General features: G+C 42.3%; 1 protein-coding gene across 2 annotated transcripts in view; it reads left to right on the top strand.

Moving 5' to 3' along the window:
* The first annotated feature begins 4,081 nt into the window (after positions 1–4,081).
* Positions 4,082–24,710, top strand: part of LOC106594719 (paired box protein Pax-2a) — a 101,227-nt gene continuing 80,598 nt past the window's right edge. Inside the window, exons 1-5 of one of the 2 annotated variants that reach the window (XM_082978758.1) lie at positions 4,082–4,748; positions 6,548–6,713; positions 7,609–7,806; positions 13,591–13,670; positions 14,792–14,911. In XM_082978758.1, the coding sequence (XP_082834884.1) occupies positions 4,706–4,748; positions 6,548–6,713; positions 7,609–7,806; positions 13,591–13,670; positions 14,792–14,911 (607 nt within the window). In that variant the 5' untranslated portion in view covers positions 4,082–4,705. The remainder of the gene's footprint in view (positions 4,749–6,547; positions 6,714–7,608; positions 7,807–13,590; positions 13,671–14,791; positions 14,912–24,710) is intronic. The other variant, XM_082978759.1, reaches the window with a different exon arrangement.

The following is a 24,710-nucleotide window of genomic DNA, read 5'->3' on the forward strand; positions in this document are numbered from 1 at the left end:
GATCACATACTAATTCACCTTTTAATTTTGAATTTAAATGGGAAAATCAATGGAAAACAGTTGTAATGATCTAATTAATTATGGTAAAATTAAAAGCAAGTGCAAAATCAATCTTTGGATGGTGTTGGAGGATGGAATCAAATTGGTGCGCCATCTGTTCCATCGGACGCTCTGCTCGCGACTAAGCAGCTATTTAAAGTCGCGTGCATGGAGCTAATTGAACTGAGCTGGGGGTAAGACCTTTTCGAAATTCAATACTCCAAATAACTCTCTCTTAGCATTCTGCAAAAATGTATTGGTTTTTGTGTCTAATTGAAGTGAGGCCTTCAAATGTGACGAGAGTTATTATTTATTTTTTTTGGGGGGGGGGGTTGTTCCTGCATGGAGTTTCACCTTGTAGACTAATATAATGTTATCGTGAAGGCTATAGTTGGAAGATAGCTCAGAATTTGACAGAGAGAAGGGACGTTCGGGAGGGCGCGTGCAGTAGACTGGGGTTCCTCAACGTCCTTCGCTTTATTGTCTCAGCTTTCAATAACGTTTTGACGCGCTGCAAGACCTACTTGGTTGACATGTGACAAACATACGGACGTGATAGGAATAGTAACGTTCATTTTCAACAGTTCAGTATTAGTCAAAACTCATTTTAATATTTATATGATCATTTTGAATTATTCAATAATCAAGTTGGTGAAAATAAATCATTCAGAAGAGGAGTTTAATGTGAAATGACATAATTACTCAGCCTATCATATAGTGGCAATTATGTGTTTTTATGACCATACAATAACTGCATTTCATTCAATTTGAAATATGGAAGTTTTATGTAAAGAAAAAATCAATTCTCAACACCAAACCGCCAATGTATAGTGTCAAACAATAGGCCTATAGCTTTCGAAATATATTATTTATTTATTGGATTTTTTTTATTTTACAAACATTATAAGATGTTCAATGCAATATAACAATACACATTTGGCTAGCAGCTCATTGAAATGAAATGATTTATTATTTTAACTCCCCCATGAGATCCAAAGGATACATGTTCGACTAAAAGCCAAGCAGTGATCTCAGGTCCTAACTGAAGACAGTCGACCGCAGGCAGCTAGAAGTGAAAGTCACATCGATTGGGTGACGTTGTCATAACAATACGAAGGTAAACGAGACTAGAGGCAAAGCAGCAGCAACAGACAACTGAAAAAAAAAAACATTATCTTCTTCGAAATAAAGTTCGTTACTACTCACTGTCTCGCTACTACTAAACTCTGTTATCGCTGACAATATTACACGTTTTTTCTTGCGGGACCTATCGTGTATTCAACGGTTTTTCTAGCATGACCTATCGTGTATCCTGCGGGCGGAGCTCCTAGTTCTGTACGGTTCCTCTCCTCCTCTCCTCTGCCTTGCCCTCTCCATGACACTTATAGACTACACAGGCTATTATCAAACTGAGCGAAAGATAAATTGCTCTCTGTCAATATATTAAACCAATTTTCATGGGTGTGGTCACTGGTGTCCCAAAACATGTCCCCCCCCCAACAAAAAAAAACTATTGGCGTCCATCCCGATGTGGGCCTATTTATCGTAAATAATTCACTTTCTGGCCTACACCCTGTCAGTTGGCTGTTCTAGCCTACTGTAGGTTATGTACAGTTCAGGGCTTGTAGAAATGAATCATCTACAGCCACTCTTGGACTCGCGTGCTCATAAATAAAATTGTGGTTATGCACATCATGTAAATAATCCAAGTGAACCACAAAAATATGAAACTTTGTAAGTCAATGTCTTCTTAAAGCCCACCGTGTGAACACAACTTGCTTTGGGTCTGCTATAAATTGCAGCGACCGGAACTTCAATTTATTCAGCCATCGTCTTGTTTAATTTCCACTGAATCGCTTTTAAATCGGATCTGACCCTGTGTAGGGGCTGAATAGAACGGCCTCTCTCTCTCTAAAAAGAGGGGTGATACGAGCCAAGGAACCGAACAGAGGGTCAAACACGCCACACACGCGCCCTGTGCTATTCAAGTGATAGGACAATGAACATAAACATAGTCAGCATCTTTGTATTCATTTACCATATGCGGTGTTTACAATTATTTTCATACTTGGTCCCCTAATGGGGAGGGGGGGGGGGGGGGGGGGGGAAACATTAACGCCTAATTTTTTTGCACTTGGAGACCAAATCGCGCAGAGCACAAGGGCAGCGGAAAAGAATTGGGGGGTCTTGTAGAAGAAAAAAAAACTTAGCTTTAGGGGAAATGTGCAGTGGAGTGTGAAATTACACCCTATAGTGCTACATATTGTACCAGAAGCTCACTCCAAAAACAGTAGGGCCTATAAGAGAAATTATCCCCTAACCTGACCAGAAGGCAGAGCAATAGATGTAGCCGCCTATGTTCCTCAGAGATGTCCCCCCCAAAAAATACAAACCCCCCCCAAAAATATCAAGTGCCACCAGGCACGCGGCTCTCATCCAACGTTGGACCTTCGTCAGGGTCTCCCTCCATTACTGGCCTTAAACAACATGTCGATTGAAGACGTTGGAGACATTCACATTTATAGCCTATGGGTCTATAAAAAACGAATTCATGTAACTTAACTCTAACAATAATTTTTGTGTTAATTATATTTTTGCTGTTAATTATGTACTGGAATAAGAACAAGAATAATCAATATTGTTTGTTATGGTTAATATATTATCATGATCAATATTGATATTCTTTAAATTAATATTACCTTTCAACTTTTCGCAGGATGATGGTGGCTCTGTAGACCTAGCCCATAGCCTACACTTGAACTATTTCATGTATCTAATTAAATCAACTAAAATAATTTGATATCAATAATAAATAATAAATACATCTGAAATAAGACCCCCCCCCCCCCCCCCCAAAAAAAAAGTTGAATGATTTTGTGTCAGAAAAAAGAGTACATTCTGTTTGGTAGGCTACCTGAACTGATTCTGTTTTATTTCAATGATTCATTTGGTTGTAATAATATGGCCGGTGGTATAACAAGCACTAGGCTTTTTGACCCATTACAATTCTACATTGGCAGTGAAATTGAATCCATGCAATCACTGACATGTAGGCCTATTTATCGAATCTGATCAATATTCATATTACTGTCATCACTAATCCCATGAACACCGAGCATCCAAGGTTTGACTTGCAACCGGAGTTGTAACTTCTTTTGACAGCAGAAGTATACGGTCGGTTTAAACGGTTTAGACAAATGAAACCTGTGAGCGCCATCTACAGAAGGTGTGGAGGAGAGCACTGCGGGTTGTGTTCACACTCACTGCCAACCACCGACACTCCTCCCCTGTCCAATCTCACCTCCAGCCCCTATACTACTACCAGCCCCTCGGCCCAGTCAGCGCAGGCTGTACATCCATCACAGGAAGCTGGTCATCATCACCCAATCAATAAAATAACATAAAAGGTCAATGTATCGATGACCGATTGTCCAGAGCCTTCCATTCCCCTCTTCAAGCCCCTTCTCGTTATACTTCACATAGTAAGTTAAACCTATATACATAAGACATGCAGCGTTTGTTTACATGTAAACAACGTGCAAAACAATCGCATTTGAGCTGTAGGCCTTACATAGCAAAACATGTCAAATACTTAGAATATACACGCATGAAGCATTAGCGTCATTAAGTAGACTAGAACAACGATGCATTCCAGCAGCCTACATAACATAATCTCAACAAGAAAATAATGATTTACCAAGCCAGGAAATATGCGTTAGGCTATTTGTACAGTTATGTCAACTTGTAAAATGTCTAGCGATAGTATGTTCACCCAAATGTTAGTCTATTCCTATCTCAGTCCGTTATTCATCTAATAAGATAAACTCTAGATATTGATAAAGTCAAAAATGGCTTTCATTTACCCCTCGTCCCGATCTAATGTCTGGAAACTCTGATCTTAAAACTCCGAGTCAATTCCTTGTTTATTTTCCCTCCCCTTTCGGTGTGTCAGACCCTGGGACCTCCTCGTTTGGGCTCCAGGTTTTTGCGTTGGCGAATCACAAAGTGTTGGAATCTATTGCCTTTGTCTGACAACTCATCCATAAGCAAGGGGGTCCGCGTAGGGGAGGGGGGCAGGCAGCTTGCTTTTAGAAACGCACACACGGCGAGGGGCTTCATTCTCAACCCAAAGATTCAGGCTAACGCATCCACCCCATTTTAGAGTCAAGGAAAAGGGGAAGGTACCAGGGCACCAGACTCCCCACAGTGTCCATGTTTCTTCTGTCATGTCTATGCGTATCTGAGCGTTCTACCCACCGCAACCAAGCAGCAAATCAAGGCCGGAACTAGGATCTATCTATTTACCACAGGACTGTCACGAACGGTTTTAGACGTAAAGGTTTGTCCTATTCGTCATCATGTTCTGAGAAAAATCATCTCATCATTCCAGGTTTTGAAAATCCAACTCAAACTGAAAAACATTTCCACGTTGATGAACCAAGCGTCGGTCATGTTCTGCACCTGAGCAGCAGTAGCCTCTATTCTCGGCACGGACTGTTACCACGACCGCAACTTTTAGAACAAGTTAAACCCTCTCATTGACTGAGTGGAGGGAAAAGAGAAATCTTTAATCGAATAAAGTTTTTCCGTTTCTTCCCATTTTTATCTGCATTACAAAGGCGAAACGGCGACTTCCATTGATTACCCGTCTTTCCTTTGCTATCCGATGGATATTCACTGCAAAGTAGACCCGTTCTCAGCGATGCACCGTAAGTAGATAATGAGTTTTTCAGATATTGTTGTGTTTGCAACGAAAACTGAGCCTGTGAAAACAGATAATGATTATAAATAGGCCAATAGCCTAGCGAATATGATCGTTGACAGCGATGCACTCATTTCACTGACAATGCAACACCGTCTGCATGTTGTTGCATATGACAACCGACAAACAAAAACACAGCAGCGTTTTCATGTAGCCTGAATTACAGTGGCGTTGGGAACAAGCACATCCAATGAAGTTCGATGGGAATGTTAATATTTCAAAGACACATTTTAAACTATTTTTTTTTAACTGAAAACATTGCGTTTATAATATGTGCTTATTTACAGACCGGCGCACGTTCATCTAATATATTATTTTGATTGTATTTTTCTCAATTGTGCATAATAAACTCCTAAAAAGGCCTACGTTTTGTGTAGCCTTAACAAATTAGGAAAAAATAGAAGAACAAAACACGTCACATTGGAATTAGTAAACCTGTCACCAGGTTAATAAGAGTCATTGACAGGTCCGTGCCAATTTATTAGGCCAATATTCTAATAGGCACCAATTTATTGATTTACCAAATAACACTTAAACAATATACAAATTAAAATAAACAGTATCTTAATTTAATATAATATTGTTACAAATTTACTTGACATGATATTGAAAGGCCTATTGTTGTTGTGCAGGTGAAATAATGGATGGAGTTAGATGTTGTTTTGCTCAGTCTTGTGAATAATTTACCCCCCCCTTTTTTCTTCATTTACAAAATAATATGTAATATGAGTAATCAAAGCGCTTAATTATTTATAATTACGGAGAAAAGAAAATGAAAGAGCGTGTAACTCTATAGCCAACCCGAGCCGTGGGCCAGAGTTGAAAACATATCCCGCCTTGTATTAAACGATATAGACGAGAGATGATACGTATTATCACTGCAGTGTTAACATTTTATAAAATACAATCGGTCTAATTAAAGCATGAACAATATTCCAACTATCATATAGACCATTTATGCTAATGATGCATGTGTTTATAAATTGTTAATTACCTAATTTTTGTGGGGATTGTAAAATTACAGCATTGCTATTGAACTGGATAGCCTACAGGAAACTCTTGCCTGATATTCAATGGCGGAGCAATAATGGACAACCAACTATTCACGTACAAATATGTTATAGTAGCTAATGGTAGGCTAAAATATGTTATAGTAGCTAATGGTAGGCTATAATATGTTATAGTAGCTCATGGTAGGCTATAATATGTTATAGTAGCTAATGGTTGGCTATAATATGTTATAGTAGCTAATGGTTGGCTATAATATGTTATAGTAGCTCATGGTAGGCTATAATATGTTATAGTAGCTAATGGTTGGCTATAATATGTTATAGTAGCTCATGGTAGGCTATAATATGTTATAGTAGCTCATGGTAGGCTATAATATGATACTGTCTCCTAAAAGTTCGCGCCTACGTGACCTTGTCGCGCACATCTTCAGAGTAGCCTACAAACAGAGTTGATAAACATTCCAAAATACATGAATTGATGACGTCCCTGGGAAAGAATGATTATTGTCCCCAACCCACAACCACATGTCCATCTTAAAATACACACTGGGATACTGGACCATTCAAATCATATTCAACACCGGATGCTTAGATATGATTTGTCTAAAATTTTCAATTGAACCGTTCTAATGCCATACAATGCATTATAGCTGAGGTGATACTATAACCTACAAAATCTCCCACACCCCTGTATTTAATGTTATGGTTTTCTGTGCTGTTGTTGTCTCCCATATAGGGCACGGCGGTGTGAACCAGCTAGGCGGGGTGTTTGTCAACGGCAGACCCCTACCTGACGTGGTGAGGACAAGAATCGTAGAACTCGCGCACCAAGGAGTGAGACCCTGCGACATTTCGAGACAACTACGGGTCAGCCACGGCTGTGTCAGCAAAATACTGGGCAGGTAAGACGGTGGAAAAACTACCAATCATGACACAGAAAGACGCACTCTTAAAAATATATTTAAAAAATGCACCTGTCCTGCAACTCTTATCCCTACATATTGGCAGATCCCAAATAAAACAGATTCGACCAAAATATAAGAAAACACGGATAAAAAAAAGAGTGGAAACACGTCAGTATATTAGACACACAGAATGAGGATATAGAAAACAATATCTGACGTAATCCTAGTCATCACGAGGAGCGGTAATGTGTTTGTACACAGCTAAACTGGCATCCCCGTAATTTAGGCTATATCAGATTACAACTGAATTGTATTGGGTTCGTGTCCGTACGACATTTGAATGTTTTTTAAAAATATTTTTCAGCTATCAAAAGGATTTTAAAAGGTATTTTGTTTTAATGCACTTGGAATGTTTGTCTAAATGAGTTAAATAGCAACACTTGGTAGCATGTCATTTGAAATTAATTGCATGTTTTTTAAATATTTTCTTAGTCTTTTTGGCACAGACAATAAAGTTGGACACCATTGTAATGGGTTGTAGCCGGAAGGAATAGCAAAATTATTTGATCATAAGTCTTCGCTGTTCTTTTTGGATCCTACAAAACGATTTTAAGTCACTCCACCTCACAGAGTTAGAGTATAGCCTAGGCTATAAAGTATATATATATAAAGTTTGCCTCAGAAGACAATGTGCACATTTTGGAGATGTTTGCGGGTTGAATGCCCTGTAGGCGCAACACAGTATTTGGGGGGCAGAAGGTGCATAACACTCGAACACATCCACAAATCTAATGCTAATTTAAATCAACTCTAGCCAAGAAAATGAAGAATTGTCCATCCAACAGATAGCCTAGATGTTTCATGATCGATACGTTGTTGATTATTGTTGCAGATACTACGAGACCGGAAGTATAAAGCCAGGAGTTATTGGGGGGTCCAAACCAAAAGTGGCGACTCCAAAGGTTGTGGATAAAATAGCGGACTACAAGCGCCAGAATCCGACCATGTTCGCGTGGGAAATCAGAGACAGACTGTTAGCTGAGGGCGTCTGTGACAACGACACGGTTCCAAGCGTCTCGTCCATTAACAGGTAAACACTATTTCTTTATTAATAATTACATAACCTATAAGCCTATTCCTTTGAATGAAAACGTAAAATAGTATTATGTCACCGTCAAACATCTGGAAAATATATAAAATTGGGAAACATCCTTGCAAATTTCATCAAGAAATGTACAAATCACAATTATAGCAGCAGTGCTTTCGTCTCTCCATGTTTAGGCCTCAACGACTGGCCTACATTTAATTTTTTGACTTTATTATATACTGTATAATTGACTTCCATTGGCTGTTATACGGGAGAACATATGTATGACTATTTAACAGTATGCCTAGGCTACATTTCCTTTGTGAGTGTTTTAAACACATCCTTATGCCTCAAATTACGGAGGTCAAATATTTCTAAAGCATCTTCAAAGTCCTGATGAACTCTCAAGGTATTGCTATCAATGTATGTTTTCCATCTACGAACTGCACTGCAGAACAGGAGCCTATAGGGCCTACAGCCCAGAGTTTGACAAACTTTTTCTCCCATCGAGGGTGGTCTCGACGGTGCAATTCAATCTTTCTGTCCAAACTCCCCCAGCAATGAGCAGTATATCTTAGGACGAAGTGAATCCGTCTGGATGAAAACCGATCAATAGGGCAAGCCGGTGACCAGATCCCGCGTGGCACCGAAAGCCGAGCAATTGTTCAATAGCAGCACATCTAATGTGTTGTATTGGACATTTTCTTTACAGTTTAGGCCTATAGCTGGTTTGGTTTGAAGCTCTGTGGAGTCGTGTGGTCTATTTAAAAAGGAGTATCTGTTTTTTTAATTGTTTTAATTTTATTTTACCTTTATTTAACTAGGCAAGTCAGTTAAGAACAAATTATTATTTTCAAAGACGGCCTAGGAACAATGGGTTAATTGCCTTGTTCGGGGACACCTGTATGTATTTACATCGTAGATTTTTCTCCGATTTGCCTTTGGTAAATGCAGTTGCACTTTGTCTTATTTCACATATCGCTGTAATAGTTTGTAAAATAATGGGATTGTTATCTGCCAAAGCATTAGGCCTATAGTACTGTATTTGTCCAACCAGCCAAACAAAGAGTGGGAAGTGTATTTTCACTAAAAACACGTGTTATGAATTCATTATCAAATGACATTTTATGTAAATAGATATTCTGAAAACTTCCTCAAACAAATGTAATTTGGAGAGGATCCTGCCTGCCCGCTGGTTAAGATTACACGTGCAAGATTGAGGTCAGATGGTGTATTTATGGTTGATATGGAGAAGTGTATTATAATAGCACGTATAGCCTTCACTTCTGTAAAGTAACAAGGAAACATCATGATCACAAAGAGGACTTTGAGTGCATTGGTGAAACAGACCAAGGGGTGTAAGAGAGATAGCAGAGAGAGAGAGAGAGAGAGAGAGAGAGAGAGGAGGGGGAGAAAGAGGTAGAGAAATAGACCCCCTACCCGCCAGAGATCCTTGGTGATGAACTTTCGTTAAGAGGCAGTGTTCCATAGAGGCAGCAGCAGCATCACACTTTAATGAGCTGACTGCAGAAAGAGCATGGACAGACAGCCCCACACAAGACATCTTTTTAAATAGAGAAAGAGCTGAAGAAAAATTCATTTCATGCCTCGTGGTTGCTTAAAAAGGCCCATTTAAGCAGTCTCAGACACATGTATGTGATAGATTCAAAATGTACATTCATATCATTAAAAGACCCACCTATAAAGTTTTCAATTAGAATCAAATTCAATCTCGCTTAGCTATTTTTGAACTGAAATAATCCCCTATGTGTCTTTGTTTATTATGGGGGGTGGGGGGGGGGGTATTAAAATGTGAATTAAACTAAATGTAATTCTATTAACCAAAGACGAAACCTACTTTGAATTTATTTTTAATTTCATAATGCTGAATATTTCTCTTTGTGAAGTGAAGAACCTTTTAGTGGTTCAATGTTAAATTTAAATTATTTTACACTTTATTCTACACACACACACACACACACACACACACACACACACACACACACACACACACACACACACACACACACACACACACACACACACACACATGCATTCATTATCTCAAACACACATGATTTTAACTCAAGTCGGTCCAATTCAATATTTTGACTGAATTGTTGGATAGTAATTGTATGAAATATCTGTATAAACCTGCTTCCTTGAGAGCAGAAAAGGGATGTTCTACAGTGGAAGGTTCAATGCTAACCATGCATCAGTAGACTATATGTCTAGGTTACAAGCGCGCTACACATTCCCAATAAGTGTTTTCTAAAATGGTCTTCAAAACATGGGTTGATGTCCCATCCAGTACACAATAGACCAGGCAGTAACTTCATATTGGCCAGTATAGCACTTATCTTTAAACAAGCTGAATCACATGGAGGATTGGCTACACTAACAGAGCTTAGACAAAGGGAAAGACTGGGACTACTGACCGCTACTCTAAAAGGGCTTTTATGGCCAAACAAAAGTGACCCCAGGACTGTTGACATAAGATGATCTAGGTTTAAACACTCTTCCCCTGTATGCATTATTAACTGTTACAGAGATGCTGTTGTAGTTGGTGTCTGGCTGGACTGGGTCTGGGCCACCGCGCCACAAGGAAGAAATTACCCCACAACAAGTATCCCCGCTAGCCGCTACTAGACATAAAAAAGGTCCTCAATGGCGTTCAATAATATTGATTCAAAAGTAAAGCAATTTTAATATTTCTTCAGGGGATTTTCAGCAACAGCTAAGTCATTAATTCATTCCTTCAAATTGCTTATTCGATATCAAGAACATGTATTCCAAATAAAGTATTTTGGATTTATATTGCACACAGAAGTCAGGGGGTCAAATAACTGTTATGGAGTGAAGTGAAAAAAAATGTAAATAAAATATTGATATGTGATCTCTGGGAAGGCTGGTCATTGTATTGTAGCTTTGCCCTAAGGAGAGATCTGACAGTAGTGGGTACTTTACTCCTTCAACCTCAAAACAATATCAATATCACAGCCATCTAAACAATATATAGTTGAATATCTTAGTCCTTTGAGTCTACAGTCTACAACATAAATATTAGATTTTGAGGGGTTTCAATTAAAATACTGAAGGGTCTACCGGTGCATCAGTCTAAGTAACATAATAAAAACAAATCCCCATCAAAATCCATCAGTTTAAGCTAGAGATATCTTTATTTGTTTTGCATGGGCTGAGTCTCAATCCACCACATCGAGCCAGTGTCGGCCTTCCGCATCTGCAGTTGTTGGTGGCCAAACTACAGCGGTGTTTGTCAGACCATGAGACCCCCCCCCCCCCCCAAAAAAATCGATCTTCTCACAAATAAGTCTGTAGCGTCAGAACGGTTTAGCCTAAAAAAAACTAACATGAACACTTTATGGAAAGATGAGATTCTCACGAACACATTGGTGTTCTCCGTTTTATGACCTCATGGGACTCGTCTGAAGGTAACTTGGTACTGGTTTAAAAATGGAGTTATGGAGATAGTCTTGTGCCAAAAAAATAAAAAGGGGTTAAATATCTGTGCACTATTTCCTGAGCTTTCTGATATCTTCTAGATATGGGACAGACACTTCAAAACCTGTTTCCTTTGCCGTTTATGAATGTGTTATTCAATGTGTTTCAATGGCATATAGTAGTAAAGGCCAAATACAATATTTTATCAAATCATTTAAAAATATATTTTTTATACCTACACAGGTCCTAAAATTCTAAATCAAATAGTGGAATGATGTCCCTCCCACCCCAAAATGCTTCGACTTTTAGTTAACGTCTAAAATAATGTAGCTAGTGTCAATTGTTCAATTGTTCAGTTTCAGACCAAGCGGTTCAATTTGTAACATAATCTAATAAAATAGAGGTCTTAAATAACTATACTATTACGTTAATAAAATACAAAGAAACGTTGAATTCTCAACAACAGATCTGTGTTAGGATCAGGAAACCAAGCAAACGTGAACTGGCATACGTGTTATTATTTATCCTCCTAGTCCCGACTCCACCTTTAACGCTCCGTCCGTGTTCTAAAATAGGTACACACCATGACATACATGATAAATAGTTTTAAAGTTTACACATTACAATGACAGCTCCCCTCTTCCCCACGGTGCCAGTCAGGTTAAAGGAATCTAATGCTGGCGTAAGCTTGTGCAAGGCAATAAGGAAATATTGCTTTCCTGTCACATATAATTTATAGCTTTCTATTTGCATCTGTTTGGGCCTGTGACTAATCCCCAAGTTTTTTCTCCCCCAAAGCCCTCGATCAATAGACCCTCGTCCACACCAGGGTTGGCACTGGGGGCTGCTGCTGAAGCTACAGAGACCTTAGAGCTGTGGTCAGTCCCAAATGGCAACCTAGTTCCTATATAGCGCACTACCCTTGACCATGCCCCGTTGGGATATAGGGTTATGGGTGCCATAGGGCTCGGGTCAAAAGTAGTGCACCATATAGGGAATAGGGTTGCCATTTGGGACGCAGCCCTGGCCAAGCCAAGGGGCAGCAGTCAGAGAGAGAGCCCTGGAAACCTTTACCGTGTGGCAGGGAGAGAGGGAAAGAAGGAGAGAAAACAGAGAGAAGGAGAGAGAAGGAGAGCTGATTAGCTCAGGCCAGGTAGAACCAGTGAAGCCAATCATTGAGGTGAATTGATGTGATTTCATGCTTTGTTTGCAAGATCACCTCTCAGAGCAAAAGTGCAATGAAGACTTTTCTTCTGTAGATCTCACCTTTTAAAGGTACAGTAGGCTTTCTAACATGTAGGCACTGCTGTTTCTACATCTGGACTTTGGATTAGATCCATTCTTATGGTGAGATACTACTGACATCTCACTCAGACACATTGCATTATGGGTCCTGGTAATAAATAGTGCACTATATAGGGAATATAGTCCAACATCTGTTCTACAACATCAATCTGTGATTAGAAGAGGTTTAGGTTGCAAAAACAACAACAAGTTAACCACTGACCATTCTGGCCTTTCATTCACGGCGATGTTCAAAATGATAGCCTCATGCTGTATTGTGTGAAAAGTCAGTCAACTGATCCAAGAGCAGGAGGAACCACTGCCGCCATCTCGTCAGTCAACTGATCCAAGAGCAGGAGGAACCACTGACGCCATCTCGTCAGTCAACTGATCCAAGAGCAGGAGGAACCACTGACGCCATCTCGTCAGTCAACTGATCCAAGAGCAGGAGGAACCACTGACGCCATCTCGTCAGTCAACTGATCTAAGAGCAGGAGGATGCACTGATGCCATCTCGTCAGTCAACTGACCCAAGAGCAGGAGGATGCACTGACGCCATCTCGTCAGTCAACTGATCCAAGAGCAGGAGGAACCACTGACGCCATCTCGTCAGTCAACTGTTCCAAGAGCAGGAGGAACCACTGACGCCATCTCGTCAGTCAACTGATCCAAGAGCAGGAGGAACCACTGACGCCATCTCGTCAGTCAACTGATCCAAGAGCTGGAGGAACCACTGACGCCATCTCGTCAGTCAACTGATCCAAGAGCAGGAGGAACCACTGACGCCATCTCGTCAGTCAACTGATCCAAGAGCAGGAGGAACCACTGACGCCATCTCGTCAGTCAACTGATCCAAGAGCAGGAGAAACCACTGACGCCATCTCGTCAGTCAACTGATCCAAGAGCAGGAGAAACCACTGACGCCATCTCGTCAGTCAACTGATCCAAGAGCAGGAGAAACCACTGACGCCATCTCGTCAGTCAACTGATGCAAGAGCAGGAAGCAGCACTGACACCATCTTTTCTTTCCTGTGATCGCAGGATAATACGAACAAAAGTCCAGCAGCCTTTCCACCCGTCTCCAGATGGAACATCCCTGTCTGCACCAGGCCACACCATGGGTAAGATTATCATAACCCTAACCCTTACACCAGGCCACACTATGGGTAAGATGTATCATAACCCTAAACCTTACACCAGACCACACCATGGGTAAGATGTATCATAACCCTAACCCTTACACCAGGCCACACCATGGGTAAGATTATCATAACCCTAACCCTTACACCAGACCACACCATGGGTAAGATGTATCATAACCCTAACCCTTACACCAGGCCACACCATGGGTAAGATGTATCATAACCCTAACCCTTACACCAGACCACACCATGGGTAAGATGTATCATAACCCTAACCCTTACACCAGGCCACACCATGGGTAAGATGTATCATAGCCCTAACCCTTACACCAGACCACACCATGGGTAAGATGTATCATAACCCTAACCCTAACCCTTACACCAGACCACACCATGGGTAAGATGTATCATAACCCTAACCCTTACACCAGACCACACCATGGGTAAGATGTATCATAGCCCTAACCCTTACACCAGGCCACACCATGGGTAAGATGTATCATAACCCTAACCCTTACACCAGGCCACACCATGGGTAAGATGTATCATAACCCTAACCCTTACACCAGGCCACACCATGGGTAAGATGTATCATAACCCTAACCCTTACACCAGGCCACACCATGGGTAAGATGTATCATAGCCCTAACCCTTACACCAGGCCACACCATGGGTAAGATGTATCATAACCCTAACCCTTACACCAGACCACGCCATGGGTAAGATGTATCATAACCCTAACCCTTACACCAGACCACACCATGGGTAAGATGTATCATAGCCCTAACCCTTACACCAGACCACACCATGGGTAAGACGTGTCATAAGACCAAACCATGTTAATTGCCTCGTCTCCATTGAAAAATATATATTTTCTACTCAATTTAATAATATTGGCAATATAATAATATTATACACTATTTAGTAGATGCTTTCATACAAAGCAACTTACAGTAGGCTACTGTGTGCATACATTTAGTTATGGGTGGTCCTGGGAATCGAACCCATGATCCTGCAAGAGCCATTCTCTACCAACTGAGCTACACAGGACCACAAAATAAAGGTGAAATAATAATGATAAAATGTCTCTTTTCCTTCAGTACCGAGCCAGGCTTCTCCACCTGTAACAAGCCCTTCCAACGACCCTGTGGGGTCCTACTCCATCAACGGCATCCTGGGTATTCCCCGGTCAAACGGCGAGAAGAGGAAACGAGATGAAGGTAAGAGAAAAGCCATTATTATTCCTGAGAATAGTATTTGTCCCAAAATGTTGTGTTGTTGTTGTCTGGCTATGAGCACCTTGATGTTGTCTGACTCAGAGCACCTTGATGTTGTCTGACTCAGAGCACCTTGATGTTGTCTGACTCAGAGCACCTTGATGTTGTCTGACTCAGAGCACCTTGATGTTGTCTGACTCAGAGCACCTTGATGTTGTCTGATTCAGAGCACCTTGATGTTGTCTGATTCAGAGCACCTTGATGTTGTCTGACTTAGAGCACCTTGATGTTGTCTGACTCAGAGCACCTTGATGTTGTCTGATTCAGAGCACCTTGATGTTGTCTGACTCAGAGCACCTTGATGTTGTCTGATTCAGAGCACCTTGATGTTGTCTGACTCAGAGCACCTTGATGTTGTCTGACTCAGAGCACCTTGATGTTGTCTGACTCAGAGCACCTTGATGTTGTCTGACTCAGAGCACCTTGATGTTGTCTGACTCAGAGCACCTTGATGTTGTCTGACTCAGAGCACCTTGATGTTGTCTGACTCAGAGCACCTTAATGTTGTCTGACTCAGAGCACCTTGATGTTGTCTGACTCAGAGCACCTTGATGTTGTCTGACTCAGAGCACCTTGATGTTGTCTGACTCAGAGCACCTTGATGTTGTCTGACTCAGAGCACCTTGATGTTGTCTGACTCAGAGCACCTTGATGTTGTCTGACTCAGAGCACCTTGATGTTGTCTGACTCAGAGCACCTTGATGTTGTCTGACTCAGAGCACCTTGATGTTGTCTGACTCAGAGCACCTTGATGAGTTGATGTGTTCTAATACGGATTTGCTTCAGATCAGAACGGATCGGAGCATTTCTAGTCAAAATAGAAAATACTGAATAGCATATCTCCCAGTCTCCATAACATCATACACAACTAGCTAGTGTACAGCATCAGACCTTCTGATGTGTATTGCCAGAGCGCAGCGATACTACAGTAAAACCATAAGGGCTAAATGTACCATGATAATGTGTTCTTGTGTGTCACGAAGAAGAGGAAGAGCTGTTTGATTTGAAGACATGACCTCCACTGTTGTCTTGTGCAATTAATCTTTGTTGAAGTGATTAAGAGGGGCTTAGATAATTACATGTCAAGATGATGTAGCCAACCACCCAGGTCACTCAAGAAACCAACGTCTACCACCTCCGGGGTAGGAGACACGTTTAACACTAGCAGCACCTCATCCTCCCTCTCTCTCTCCCCCTCTCGTTCTCTCCCTCTCTCTCTCTCCCTCTCCCTCTCCCTCTCTCTCCCTCTCTCTCTCTCTCCCTCTCCCTCCCTCTCTCTCTCCCTCTCTCCCCCTCCCTCTCTCTCTCCCCCTCTCGTTCTCTCCCTCTCTCTCTCTCTCTCTCCCTCTCTCTCTCTCTCCCTCTCTCTCCCTCTCTCCCCCTCCCTCTCTCTCTCCCCCTCTCGTTCTCTCCCCCTCTCTCTCTCCCTCTCCCTCTCTTTCTCTCTCCTTCTCTCTCTCTCTCCCTCTCTCTCTCCCTCTCTCTCTCTCCCTCTCTCTCTCTCCCAATCTCGTTCTCTCCCTCTCTCTCTCTCCCCCTCCCTCTCTCTCTCCCCCTCTCGTTCTCTCTCTCTCCCTCTCCCTCTCCCTCTCCCTCTCTCTCTCTCTCTCTCTCTCTCTCTCTGTCTCTGTCTCTGTCTCTCTCTCTCTCTCTGTCTCTCTCTCTCTCTCTCTCTCTCTCTCTCTCTCTCTCCCTCTCTCTCTCCCCCTCTCGTTCTCTCTCTCTCTCCCCCTCTCTCTTTCCCCTCTTGTTCTCTCCCTCTCTCCCCCTCTCTCTTTCCCCTCTTGTTCTCTCCCTCTCTCCCCCTCTCTCTTTCCCCTCTTGTTCTCTCTCTCCCCCATCTCTCTCTCTCTTTCCCCTCTTGTTCTCACTCGCTCATTCTCCCCCTCTCCCTCTATCACTCTCTCTCCCCCACTCCACTCCATCCCTCCCCGTCTCTCTTTCCCTCTCTTTTTTTACTGTCTCAAAGAGCAGGCAAGTGAATATAAGAAGCCTGTGGCCATATAGATTATTGGATCTGTAAGCAACATGCTTTCTAATGTCACTACATAAGCATCTGGTGAGAATAATGGAGCAGGACCATTCATTCACAACCACACTGTGTTATGAGGACATGTACACTATGGAAGGAGACTGGTGTCGGGAGGGGAACTGGGAGGGGAATGACTCACTTATTTCTGCAGTATGTAAGGAACTTTAGCTAATGAGCGTACGGCGATATGCGCGAGCAGCGAGCAGGGTTTGTGGGGGTATTCGGTGGAATAAGATGTTTTATGTGTGTGCTGTGTGGAGGGATGGAGGAATGGAAGGATGGAAGGGAGAGGGTATGACTAATGACGTGTCGAAGGTAGATTTCCTGGCAGAGATATAAAAACCAGCATGACGTGGACAAGGCAAATGACATAATCAACTCTCTTCCGCTGTAAAGAGATGCTGCTAGCAGAGAGAGAGATCGTAAGGCAGAATGCAAACGGCTGACATTTTACAAGAGTTCATTTTCAGACTATTCTACAAGAAGTCTTTCCTATTAGCCGGGGTGTAATATCTAGTCATCGGATGATAGAAGGCACACATTTCTATGCAGATTGATACTGAAGGGCAGAGTAGGCATTAGAGGACAGGATGAGGAAGGACCTGTAAGGAGAGAGAGAGAGAGAGAGAGAGAGAGAGAGAGAGGGGCATTAGAGGACATGGTGAGGAAGGACCTATAAGGACAAAGAGAGAGAGAGAGAGAGAGAGAGAGAGAGAGAGAGAGAGAGAGAGAGAGAGAGGGGGGCATTAGAGGAAATGTTGAGGAAGGACCTATAAGGACAAATAGAGAGAGAGAGAGAGAGAGAGGGGGGGGGGGGCATTAGAGGACATGGTGAGGAAGGACCTATAAGGACAAAGAGAGAGAGAGAGAGAGAGAGAGAGAGAGAGAGAGAGAGAGAGAGAGAGAGGGGGGCATTAGAGGAAATGTTGAGGAAGGACCTATAAGGACAAATAGAGAGAGAGAGAGAGAGAGAGAGAGAGAGACATTAGAGGAAATGGTGAAGAAGGTCCTATAAGGACAAATAGAGAGAGAGAGAGAGAGAGAGGGGGGGGGCATTAGAGGAAATGGTGAGGAAGGACCTATAAGGACAAATAGAGAGAGAGAGAGAGAGAGAGAGAGGGGAGAGAGAGAGAGAGAGAGAGAGACATTAAAGGACATGGTGAGGAAGGACTTATAAGGACAGATAGAGGGGCTCGTAGTGAGAGGAGAGCTGCTCGGCGGCGTGTTTTGGAGGGTCCTCTCCTCTAATAGATGACAGCCCCATGTTTCTACGGCTATTCAGTCTCAAATGATCTCCTTGATGTCCTGCCATTTCCTTGATTTAAGTTCCCCGGGCCGGGCGGCATGCTGATGAAAGAGCAGAGGGAACAGGGGTCTGTGGTTCTTATATAGGGGTGCGTTCCAAATGGTGCCCTATTCCCTATATAGTGCACTACCTTTGAACCGAGCCCTATGGGGAAAATAGGGAATAGGGAAGGTGCAATTTGGGACGCACGAATACTCCCTCTCCAGCCCCAGTGAGAGCAGAGGGAAGCAGGGGGTGTAGGGTGGTTGGGTGGGGGAGTGTAGGGTGGTTGGGTGGGGGAGTGTAGGGTGGTTGGGTGGGGAGTGTAGGGTGGTTGGGTGTGTGGGGATTTCAGGTGGGGGAGTGTAGGGTAGAGATATAGTTCTTACATAATACCTCTCCAGACCCAGTCAATATTACCCACCTGGAATCACAAGCTGAGGGACACTGATAGTTTATCTTTCCAAAAAGATCAACCTCGGGCCTTCAATCCTCTCTCACATCATGGCTCATCAAAACACTGCTTCAAAAACAATGTCTCGCCGCAAGCCACTGTTTGAAAAAATACTATATTGCATCCGATATCATGACTATAGCTAGATGGCATCATGCTTTACTCTACTATGTGTTCCAGTAAATTATAAAAAAATAATTACTATTTAGGCTACTATACATTTCATATTAATGGAACTCGAGATATACTGCACCTGCAAAGACAATGTTCTCCATATCAGTTGCTTTCAGTATTCTCAATACTGAGTGTTATTCTTCATGTCAGGATTTTTTAAATTACAATTATGAATAAATTGTCGTAATCTCTCACTTGAAACACCAAATCTAAATGTTTGAGCCTATACTAAGACTTCAGGACTGGATATCTGACCGCAGGTCAGTGTTTAATACTAAGACCCCAGGTCAGTGTTTAATACAGACCCCAGGTCAGTGTTTAATACAGACCCCAGGTCAGTGTTTAATACTAAGACCACAGGTCAGTGTTTAATACAGACCCCAGGTCAGTGTTTAATACAGACCCCAGGTCAGTGTTTAATACAGACCCCAGGTCAGTATTTAATACTAAGACCCCAGGTCAGTGTTTAATACAGACCCCAGATCAGTGTTTAATACTAAGACCCCAGGTCAGGGTTTAATACAGACCCCAGGTCAGTGTTTAATACTAAGACCCCAGGTCAGTGTTTAACACAGACCCCAGGTCAGTGTTTAATACTAAGACCACAGGTCAGTGTTTAATACAGACCCCAGGTCAGTGTTTAATACTAAGACCCCAGGTCAGTGTTTAATACAGACCCCAGGTCAGTGTTTAATACAGACCCCAGGTCAGTGTTTAATACTAAGTCCCCAGGTCAGTGTTTAATACTAAGACCACAGGTCAGTGTTTAATACAGACCCCAGGTCAGTGTTTAATACAGACCCCAGGTCAGTGTTTAATACTAAGACCCCAGGTCAGTGTTTAATACTAAGACCCCAGGTCAGGGTTTAATACAGACCCCAGATCAGTGTTTAATACTAAGACCCCAGGTCAGTGTTTAATACAGACCCCAGGTCAGTGTTTCAAAAGCTGTTTGTTCTTTCAACTTATTTTAATGCTGTATTTGTTGAGGTATGCTACCGTGGTGGCGGTATTAATTAATGCATTGGATTATATGTCCAGAAGTCCAGTCCAGTCTTTAGCCTTCTATGAGCTGAGCCATGTTTAACTTGTTAAGCCTGATTATTAGTGTCTGATCACGACACAAACTCTTTTTAGAGATGGAATGTTAACTCACACACCTCCATGTTTCTCTCATTCGTGGTGCAGAGAATTAGCCCCCAGAGTTGACTTTATTGTAGAAAGGATAACCCCTGTATACAATTTTACCTCTGCACATAGGAACATGTATAGAAGACAAACAGTCTTTATCAAAACTTTATTCAACTTTATTAAAAACTAAGTTGGTAGCTAGGGTAAATAACAATAACAACAAGTTGAAAGTAAGCGGCTCATGCAGTAAACGGACGGACGGTGGTGTGTAGAGTTCCAGAACCTTGGCTGTACTGTGGCTCTGTGCCAAGGTGCACCAGTCAGACAGCTCCTAAGTTCCAACTCAGCAGTGAGGGCCCTTTAAAGAAAGCAGGTCCCCCCATTACTAGAGGGATGTAGAGATAATGTAGTGTGACACGCGTTATGTACACTGGGTCCTGGAGAAGACCGGCGCCAGGGACACTCGTGTCATAAGAGCCATTAATCTGGCTTTGTCATGTGTTATTGCAAATTAAAAGTAGCATGTTACACTTGGCAGCTATTGTTGCCAGCCAGGACAGAGCGTGGAGAGGAGAGGAGAGGAGAGAGAGAGGAGAGAGAGAGGAGAGAGAGAGAGAGGAGAGAGAGGCGGAGGAGGAGAGAGAGCGAGGACCTCTGGAGATGAGCTGTGTACTAAAGGGCCCCCTATTCCCTTTATAGTGCGGTACTTTTGATGAGGGCCTTGTAGTGCACTACATAGGGAATAGGATTCCCTTTGGGAGGAACCCATCGTGTCGTTGGTGACCATGGATGTCCTGTCTGCTGTCCATATATATGAGAATTTGCAATTCCGCAGAGAAAAGCTATTACCTCACAAATTAACATCCTAGTCTCCGTCTCCTCTCTCCCCTCCACACCCCAAACCCCCCCTCCCCAACCCGTCCAACCCTCCACCCGCATCCCCCAACCCCCCCCAACCCATCCAACCCTCCACCCGCATCCCCACTCCCCTCCACACCCCAAACCCCCCCTCCCCAACCCGTCCAACCCTCCACCCGCATCCCCACTCCCCTCCTATGGGCTGGCTACTGGAAAAGACAAAGGAAATAGCTCAAGGGTCTGAAATATTCTGTTCAATGACTGTAGGAATTATTGCCAAGAAGGAATTTGTATTGCAGCCTGTGGAATAGACCAAATGCTTTGGACCGATAGGGAACTGCTTTTGTTTGGTGATTGTTTTGTCACAGTATGTACCCTACCATAGTGTTAGAATGTTCTAGAATGGATGCAACATTAGCAGAGATATATTAGCATACTGTGGTGGAAATACAGATTGTTGAATTAACGTACATTATTAAGATACTGACTAACCGTTACGTACAACGGGTTGCTGACACCCATTCTATTGGGTGATTTAGCTGAAATCACCTGGACAGATACAGCTGAGAGGATTCTTGAGGATACGGTATCTAGCTAATGGCCAATGAAGAGAATGATATCTCACCAAGTGTGTCCAGTCTTTTGAAACCATTTCACATCGCTATTCAAATACTACCCACAATATGGACAATCATAACTACCATTATGGGTATTCTTCATTTCAATCACTTTCAAAAAATATTTCTGCATTGTCTGAAGCTTTTGTACAATGTGATAATAATAAAAAAGAGAAATTCCACAATAAGATAATCATTTCATATCATTCAAAGGTATAACAGACAGACGGACAGGGAGAGGGAGAGACAGGGACAGACAGACAGAGGGAGAGGGACGGACGGACAGACAGACAGACAGACAGACAGACAGACAGACAGACAGACAGACAGACAGACAGACAGACAGACAGACAGACAGACAGACAGACAGACAGACAGACAGACGAGAGGGGGGAGAGAAAGACAGGAGAGAGAGAAAGATACAGAGAGAGAGAAAGACAGATACAGAGAGAGAGACAGAGAGAGAGAAGACGGATACAGAGAGAGAGACAGAGAGAGAGGGACAGAGAGAGGGACAGAGACAGGGACAGGGACAGGGACAGGGACAGGGACAGATGAATGATGGAGCACTAGGCCATGAATCCTGTTCACATCAGTGTTCTGTCAGCATCACCATCTGTTTGGGTGAGAGAGGGACTGTGCCCCAAATGGCACCATATTCCTTCTACACGACACTACTTGTGACCAGGGCCCATAGGGCATTTATATAGGGGATAGGGTGTCATTAGGGATGCATCCCAGGGAGAAGGGTGGATCAACAGAGGATCTCAGTTCAACAACATCAAGTCTGAGAGACAGGCGGTAACACACTGAACTGTAATGTGCTAAATCAATGAATAAAGCTGCTTAATTAATACCCAGGAACAGATCAATGAAGAGTGGTGTCAGGGCCTTCCTGTACACCGTCACTGTACACCGTCTGTAGTTGGACCTACCGTTGTTGAACGTAATGTCGCTATGGATAAGAACGTCGCTATGGATAAGATTGTCTGCTAAATGACTCAAATGTCAAATGAAGATAGTCACCGTTCAGACGATATGGAGTTGTCTTTCTGAGGCCAGCAGAGTGTATAATGAGAGAATTGTCTTAGTTACACATATCTGTGTAAGTAGAAAGATATATTAAAGATATATGAAAGATATATGAAAGATATATGAAAGATATATGAAAGATATATTAAAGATATATTAAAGATATATTAAAGATATATGAAAGATATATGAAAGATATATTAAAGATATATGAAAGATATATTAAAGATATATGAAAGATATATTAAAGAGAGGCTATGCGGAGCATATGTGCACTAAATGTTGTAATATTTGATTTGGTTAACATTGCATTAACCAAAACGTTCAATTGAAAAATGTATGTGTCAACGCTTACAATTTAATTTGAAATTAGTGTTAATTGGATTTAATTCAGGGTGTAAATTGAAGCTAGTTGTAGATGAGGGAGTGATATTACAAAAACAAACAGAATGCTAATGCAATGCTTGGGAAAGGGAATCACTAGCTAACGTATAGGTAATTAAATGTTGTTCAAACAACAACAACAGAAAGGCAAAAAGCCTATTCAGAAAAGAGGGGCCTTCAAGACCCTAAGGTGCCGTTTCACCTCCCTGTGCCTCCACTCAGGGCTAAACACAGACTGAACACAGGTTGAATTTTACCATGAATAAGATACTATAACAATTACGAGCTTATATTTTGACCCCGTTGCTTTGGTCAATTCTTCACGAGCCATTCATGCCTATTGTATAATGACCGTCATAGCCAGAAGACATTAACTTCCTTCTCAAAGCTGAGGTTTGTAGTGGTTTTATTCTGACGTGTTTGGCAGACAGGTAGTCAGTGTAGTAAGGCAGACGGCCTCGCTCTCTGACTCCAGGCAGAGACAGAATTACGTCGGCTCAACCCCCTGCTAGGGGTCATGACCTTGGGGTGGCGAGCCAGCGGAGAGGAGTCTGTTTTATAGAGCTAGTGATGTGATCTGATAGTCTGGAGTCCTCTGCTCCCTCGTTACCGGAGTGTTAATACCCAGCCATGTCAAGATGAATACACTCAAGCCTGTCACTCACTGATAAATAACACAGACGCCATCACTATGGAGGATAAGGAGACACACCAACAAACAAAGACATTATCTATTATGACATAACAACATAAGTTATTAGCATCACTGGGGAGGATGTGGAGAAACAGAGACCAGTTGGTAGAGCGTGGCACTTGCAACACCAGGGTTGTGGGTTCAATTCCCACCGGGGACCAGTATGAAAATGTATGACCTCACTACTGGACGTCGCTCTGGATAAGAGCGTCTGCTAAATGACTACATGTAAACAAAGCCATTATGATTTCCAGGTTTACCGGCTAATGCTATGACATAATTAATAGCTAAAATGGTATGGAAAATGGCCTCCAAAACATATACAATATATCTTAGCAAATGTTATTTAATATATGGCAGTATCAGATATTACAGCTAGCCTCCATTCCAAATGATGAACAAACAAGACGATGGTAACTGTAGACTACATAACAGCTAGCACGGAATGGGAAACACCATATACCATATATCTCACAACATATGTTATTTGGTACTGTATACTTGTAGGATATGATGTCTTGCGGTGCTTCAGTAGAAATATGAAATTTGGTATACGTGTCGTATTACATTGCTGGGTGGCTATGATACGCAGCAAAAACAAAATGGCTGTAATTTGTTTTTAGATACATCAAAAAATATTTCCTATGTACCTTTAAGAAATATAATTGTGATGCTTGAATTAACTTGTAAATGTCATCATGATGAAACAGAATTACTCTAGTTAACTAGGCTGGTAAAAACTAGACTGAATGCTGAGCTCACCATTGAGTTTAGCATTCAGTCTGGTTTAGCCAGGCTAGACTGAGGGTCTCCTTACCATCAGCTAGAACAACCTATTCCAGCAGACATGGGTGAGACAGTCAGGCCATAGGGCTCTGGTCAAAAGGAGTGCATTATATAGGGAATAAGGTGCATTTTGGGCCACCGGTTTTTACAGAGATGTACTGGGCATTGTACTGGGCACGCGCTCCAGCAGGTATATTTCACTGGTCACCCCCAAAGCCAATTCCTCCTTTGGCTGCCTTTCCAACCAGTTCTCTGCTGCCAATGACTGGAACAAATTGCAAAAATCACTGAAGCT

Source organism: Salmo salar, chromosome 01, assembly GCF_965601325.2.
Source record: "Salmo salar chromosome 01, fSalSal1, whole genome shotgun sequence".
Lineage (NCBI taxonomy): Eukaryota > Metazoa > Chordata > Actinopteri > Salmoniformes > Salmonidae > Salmo > Salmo salar.